The 7559-nt window shown below is 33.5% G+C and overlaps 1 protein-coding gene across 1 annotated transcript in view; it reads right to left on the minus strand.

The window, feature by feature from the left end:
* Window positions 1–5381: 5381 nt before the first annotated feature.
* The window catches only part of LOC111377781 (protein trichome birefringence-like 25), a 4570-nt gene continuing 2392 nt past the window's right edge, over window positions 5382–7559 (minus strand). Inside the window, exon 3 of the mRNA XM_023000907.1 lies at window positions 5382–6366. Coding sequence (XP_022856675.1) covers window positions 5590–6366 — 777 coding nt within the window. The 3' untranslated portion in view covers window positions 5382–5589. The remainder of the gene's footprint in view (window positions 6367–7559) is intronic.

A 7559-nucleotide genomic window follows, 5' to 3' on the forward strand; every position in this document is an offset into this window, starting at 1 on the left:
GGACTCTTGTCAATTGATGTCAGGTAATGTTTCTCTTATTTCATCAATGATCATGTATACTTGATGAAACTCAAACATGAGACTCTTGAAAAGTTCAAGAGATTCAAACTAGAAGTAGAGAAACAAATAGGTAAAGATACCCTCATATTAAGATTCGATCAAGTGAGAATATCTTAAAGATAAAATCTAAATTATCTTAGAGAGAATGAAATTCTCTTGTAGTGGACTCTCCACATACACTGCAGCATAGTGGTGGATCTAAAAGGAGAAATCATTAACTATTAGATATAGTAGGATTAATAACAGGCCATGCAAATCTCCAAAAATCGTTTTGGGCTCATGCACTGATTGCAGTGTACAACACACTAAAACATGACACATCTAAGTTGGTTAACAGAACTACATACAAGTTAAGGCAATAATCCCAATTTGTTTCATATGAAAGTTTTGGGTCATAACGCTTATTTGAAGCGCCTTAAATCGGATAAGTTTGAGACTAAAACCGATAAATACATATTTGTAGGATATTCAAAGCAGATTTTTTAATATAAATTCTATTATTGTGAAGAAAGTCTTCATCTCACGACATATCGTCTTTTTAAAGAAAATATTTACTCTAGGGAAGGACAGTGAGAGCAAAATAGAACATGAAAGAGTTCAAGAGTCCACAAATATAGTTAACCAAGTAGATAAATCCGAGTTTGATCCCATATCCAATATGGGACATACTCTTGATCAGAAAGTAATGACTCCTAAGACATGTCAGCTCTATGTGAATCTAGTAGGATCATTCGACCTTCAAAAAGGTACAAATCCATGATTACTAATCAGGTATTACTGATCCAGGATAATGAACATGCTAGTTGCACCAAAATAAAGTCAAGTGTTGACTTAAAAGAGACAACAAGAGGCCATGATACTCGAGATGAACTCAACGTATGTGAGGTTTGGACCTTGGTCGAGCTTCCTAATGGAATAAAACCCATAAGTTTTTGTAAATAGTTTACAAGGAAAAGGGCGATATGGATGGGAATATCCATATATACAAAGTAAGGCTAGTAGCAAAGGTTAAGTGTTGACCTTGGTAAAACTTTTCTCCTGTTACCTTGCTGAAGTCCATTCGGGGTTTGCTTGCAACAGTTGCATACCATGACTATAGGTTAAGAGAAGTCTCTTGGAGCTGAAATATTCAATTTGATGAAAAAGTCAAAGTGTTTGATTTTATCAAATTTGAAGACGAATTGTGTGTTTACAAGAAGATAGTGGGAGCATTGTCGTATTCATAATATTATAGGAAACAACATCCCTATATTTCAATCGTTGAAATAAAGGTTGTCAAAGGATTTATTCATGAACGATATGAGAGAAGCAATTTTATCTATAGAGCTATCTAGAAAATTGTCTAATTCATCCCAATTTACACGGATGAAATCTTAAGAAGATTTCATATGGAGAAACTGGTTTACTCTTAAGTGGAATGTTGGAAAGGTTCCAAACGTGAAGCAACCGTTGATTCAATAGTAGAAACCTAATACATGATTACTTCAGAAGTAGCAAAGAGTTGCACTATGGATCATGGTGTTCATACTTGGAGTAGTTCTTGATATTATTGATCACGTGCAATTGTATTGTGATAACAATAGAGTTATCGTGAAAGCGAAGGAACTAAGGTCTCATTAATGATCCAAACATGTATTAAGGCGGTATAATCTCATCAAAGATATAATACATAGAAATGACGTAAAGAGAAGAACAAATTTTCACATTTAACAATATTGCAGATCCACTAACAAAGAGTTGTCGTAGCATAAACATGATCGTCATGTAGACTCTTACGATATTGGATACATAAGTAATTAGATCTAGTGCAAGTGAGAGTTTGTAAGTGTTATGCCCCAGGTCTAATCAACCTTGGACCTAAATACTTTTGATATATAATTAATACAATTTAATGACAAATCTATTATTTAATTAATAGACAATTAAATAAATAATAGAGTTCGTAGATTCAAATCTTCGCTATTCGTTAATCACAAGAAGTTATGATTGTGAGATACAAATTATATATGATTAAATCTTAAATCGTTCGTGGTCGTAAGTAATAATGAGATATGGATATCGTTATTACGGATAGACCATCAAGTGTGGCATTTCTTGCTTGTGAAGTAAGTAGCTGATCTCACAAACTAAAGTGTGGTGACACTTAAATGAACACGTGGATGTTTTGTTATCGAACAAAACATTGAAAACCCACAAAGAGATTCCACATGGATAACTATCTGAGTGTCAGTGGTTAATCTCTAACGTTCGGTAGTGGAATTGGTCCTTTGACTTGAGGTCGTCATGGTACCTTATATGAGGACAGTCATACTTTGGCGGTGTTGGATGTTGCTCTGCAAAGGGCCGCTAATACGACATCGTTCGGGTACGTCAAGAATCGTATGAAGGTTGTGATTGACCAATAAATGATTCGTCACTCTTAGATAGTAGGAGATTATGATCTGCGTTTCATTCAATTAAGTCGATAATGAAATCCTTGGCCAAGGTGTACTCATAAGTCAAAAAAGAGTTTTCGACTTATATTGACTTAATAGTGGAGTGAAAGATATGATCGATAATCGAGATTGACACACTTCCATATCTCGTAATTGATTGGATCATATTGACGAAGAGATTATAGTTTCATGGTAAATGAATGAGTTTGGTTTTGTCATACCACGTGACATTTTCCGTACATATATTGTTCTGATACATTACTAAATGTCAATCTGGGACGGCGAGTGTGAATTGGTGATAAATTAAAATGGTGTTTTAATTTATCAATTTTAATTAGATCAAAATAATATTTCATGTCGTTAGGCATCGTGATCGAGAACCTGAAGGGTCGCACACAAAGGAGAATTGGAAGATTGCAATTTGTCAATTAATTAATTTAACAATTGTTGGATAAATTAATTAATTGGGTTGGTTATTTATATGCCCGAATTAATTAATTGGATTAATTAATTCACGGACCGAATTTAATTAAATGGATTAATTAAATATTTGACTGAATCGGACCAGACCAGACCAGTTTGGGTTTATATAAATACATGGCTAGGGTCTTCAATACATATAGTTTTTCTCATAATTATTCTTGCTAGTACAAGAGGAGAAAACCTTGGTAGCTGCAATCTTGTTCTCTGTGTGGATCGCCATTGGAGGCTGGACAATTGAACAGCTGTGGGTGGTGAATCAAGATTGTTGGAACGAAAAGAATAGCAAAGAAGTTTGCAGATCTGGAAAAGGTACAATCTTATCACAATTTCTATCTGAACACAAAGACGATTCTTGGTGGGAATCGAAATCTGTTTTAATTTTTCGCTGTGCATGTTAAGTAGATTCCCAACAAATAAATCTTCACCCGTTTTCATGCGTATGTCATATGGTTTATTTGCCATTATGTTAACACGATATTTGGTTATTATGTTTCATGTCATTAATATTTCTCATTATATATTTATACATGTCAATGCATCAATAAAAATACATGAAGTTTCAAGAAATAAAAGTTTTCAAATGTCAATAGGTCAAAGAATGTTTTTAAAGATATGTATCTCAACTATTTTTATTACGAGATGTATGTCTATGTCATGATATGTGTGAATGAGAAATAGGGTATGGGGGATCAGCGCATCCAATAAATGTTCAATGATAAGGTTAATATTAACCGCTTTGCGGTACCACCGATAGAACTCAATCAAGCTCCAAATAATAATTGTCTACTACATTTTGATTGATTAGACGATACATCAAGTGAGTTCACGATATCAATGTTAAAGTTTCTAAAGAGATGAATGAAAAGGGGGAAAGATATTGAGATATTTTAATTTTAAAGTAATTCATATACATATCATTAGCATGTATCATATGCATGAGATTTGCTTACTGAGCGTTATCTCATCCCACGTTATTCCTCTCTATTTTCAAATGATGAAAGCAAAATAATTCAAGATAACTACTTGAAGTGCGATGGACCCATTACTAACACATTTAAGTATCGACTTCTTTTAAAAATTAAAGTTGACATTTAATTTAATTTTTTCATTTAATTGCAAAAAGTTTTTTTACAAGTTATATTTATAAATGAAGTCAATGATATTCATTTTATTAAAGAAAAATTTAATGGCTTCCATACTCATGATTTTAAGATAAAATGAAATGATAATACTTCCAAATCTAGATATCTAGATTTAAGGGTGTTATAAAAATTCTATTAACAAATAAAATAATATATGTTTTAGTTTACAAGTCTATAGTTAACATAATAAAAATAAAATAATAGTTTAGGATTAATAGAATAAAAATTTCGTCGATGACAATTAAAGAAAAGAGAAAATTTCTTGATTTAATTCAATGACAGAATTCCATCGTTAAATAAAGAAATAAATAAGGTAATAGAAATTAAAAAATTAGATGCTTACAGAAAATTTTCTGTCCAAAATGAGAGAAAATTTTTAGAATCTCTTGATGAACTTTCTTTCAAGAGAAAGAATAAAGTACCTTGTTTGAGATTCATTTTGGGGGAAAGAATGCATTTTGAATAGTAGATTGATGGATTAATGTGTGGTTAAAAATTAAGAAAACTTTTTAATTTACGTATAATATTATTTTATTGAAGAATGTGTTGTTGAAAATAAGTTTCGAAAAAATGAATTTTTAGAAGAATGAGACTCAAACAAGAGAGTAACAAGTTTGTATCAGCTTTTATGGCTTGTTTACGGTTGAAGTTTCATTTTTTATAGTTAAAATCAAGAAATTTAGAGAAAAAGGAATTGTGGCTCGAAAGATTCTTGGGAAAAAATTCATATTGCACTTGGAAAAATCTTTCTCAAGCAAGCTTTTAGTAAATTTCCAAATTTATTGAATATAAGCCATTCCCAAAATATGCACATCAAAGCATAACATCACATTTTATTGACAAGTTTAACAGGGTTCTTGGCTAATATCTAGACACGACAATTATCAATTTAATAAATATTACGTAACTTATACACTACACTTTGAAACTTCTCAAAGAGTAATGTTATTTTGTATCGTTGGTGCTTAGCCTAGTTTAGGTGATATTGTCAACTGAATAATTCTTGGTGTACATTATGGACACCATAATGGTGTCCATAATACACACATGGTGCCCCCCTATTGGAGAGGTGCAGGGTGGGCCAGGCGCCCCTCCAATAGTGAGGCATTATGGACACCATTATGGTGCCCATAATGTACACCAAGCACGCCCTTGTCAACCTTTACATTAACTTGTAAAGTGAATTGAGAGGATGAGTCGAGTAATGAAAAAAAAATTTGCACCATGCATTATTTAACAACCAGCACAGAATGTTTTTGTCTTCACTAAAACTGATTTTCAATACCCAACCCCCAGGACTGAATCTTAATTACCAAGAGCATTGAATAAATAAATAAATATTACAAACAGCCTCTTTCTTAAAAATTTCAATTCCTTAAACTACATGCAAGGATATGGCATTACAACAAAAGATCTACAAAAATGTTTCTGCACAGATGACATCTCCATACGGGAAAACAGTGTGATTTTCAACCATTCACAAGCATTTCCATCATCAAATCATTCCAAGAGTCTATAGGTCCAGGTAAACACCAATGTAGACAGTCATTTTGCAGCTTCAAATGTTTATCTTTTCCGGGATATGGATGGAATTGCCTGTAGACTCCCGGATGACCATCAGGTCGTAATAGAGAAACTAAGGTCGTATCAAATAGTTTCAAAGTTAGACCTTTTTCCTTTCCTATAGTTGATGCCCTCTCAAATTCTTCCAGTTCGATTTTTCTCATCATCCCATCTATATCATTGATGTCGATCTCACCTTCTTGAAACGGTCTCGTCCTGTTACAGTATCCACCTGTGTTCCATTCCCCGTTCTTGAAGTGATCTGGAGTCATCGTTCTAAAGAACGTATAAGCCTTGTGCTTTGAGCTCGTGATGAATTTCAGCGTTGTGTTTAATGCTTTGCGATAGGCATAATAAAATCCCACTTGTGTTATATTCTTCCCTTGGCAACTATGGCATCCCACAATCTTGCCGTTCTCGTAGTAAATTGCAGATTTGAGAAACCACTGCCCCCCCGCAACTACTACGTAATCAAAGTTTTCATATTGATCTGTCCATGTCGCATCTAGCTCGTCAAGATGAAGCTGGATTATGCCTGATGAAACTCCATCGCTATCTTCAAATACACTTGCTTTTGTGAGAAACGGGGACCAAACGACTGAGAGAGTCAAGCGGTGAGAAGGGAAAACCCATCTTCGGCTTTTGTACTGCTCGTCATGGTATACCCCCACAGCTTGCTCCACCTGCAAGATGATAATTATATACACATGACAGATAAAAACAACAGCCATCTTTTCATTGCCAGATCTACTCGAAGATCTCAAAGAAGAACATCCTTAACAACTACAGGCAATTGTAATTTTGGTCTACGGTCTACCATTCCCTCTCCTAACTTGCTCTACCAAAATGGTGCCACTCTTATTAACGTTGGCCTCTTGATCAGGTCAACTCTATTTGGGGTTTTACTTTTTCATTATTGTTCACTGCTTATATAATTTATTGTTTAATTAGATTGTTCTTAGTCTCTGCAGCAAACTGTATCCTGAAAGCATCAGAATCATGACGATACATTTGAATATGTTTGTACATGTTCAAAATTGATCTTTTGGTGTATCATATTATTGTCTTTGTGTATAGAGGGTATAGAAATCAATTTAATAAAATTTAGTATTACACTGATACATAAAAAAGCCAGCAAGACAACAACAATTCAATAATTTCATTTAAATATTAGCTATTATCAATAGTGATTAGCAAATAAAAGAAAAAAAATAGTGATGCAGGGGGAAATGAAGTACTTACTAACAATGTAGTAGCGTGAAATTGAGTTTGCAATTCGAGCAACTAGCAAATTTGAGCTTTACCAGAGGGGCAGAAATTGGAATAACTACAAAGCTGGCAGAGACATGTTTTGTGTAGACCTAAAGAGTTTCTTGTTCATCAAAGTAACACAATCTTTGTTGAATGGGGTAGAAGGAAAGGTTGGCCAAAAATTATATGGCTTGTTGTAGTTGCTTTGGAACTTCTAGTAGATTTAGTCATTTAGAAACGAACAAAGTGAAGAGGTGGAAAAGATTCAAGCAGCCGACCCAAATTTATCAAAAACCAGGCGTCTGTTTGTTTATTGTTATACGAAACGAAGGAAACTACAGATGGCAGAAAAGTTGATAAATATTCAACTACGTATTGCTGCTTTAGAAAGTCAGTCTTGTTGTAGATATTGGTAGGAATGGAGTCTTCATGGCTACTAGGATTTGATTTTTTGGCCAAAGGTCACATTAAGAACCATACTTTTGACAAGGACCAATAAACCACTTAGAAGAGTATTTTATTACTTCAAAAATAATAACAGAGGAATTAGAAGAAATTGAATGGTGATGCGTAACACGCTGGTACAAAGTGCTTGTTATATATTTATGGTATAAATATAAAATGT

This window comes from Olea europaea, unplaced genomic scaffold, assembly GCF_002742605.1.
Source record: "Olea europaea var. sylvestris unplaced genomic scaffold, O_europaea_v1 scaffold1721, whole genome shotgun sequence".
Taxonomy (NCBI): Eukaryota; Viridiplantae; Streptophyta; class Magnoliopsida; order Lamiales; family Oleaceae; genus Olea; species Olea europaea.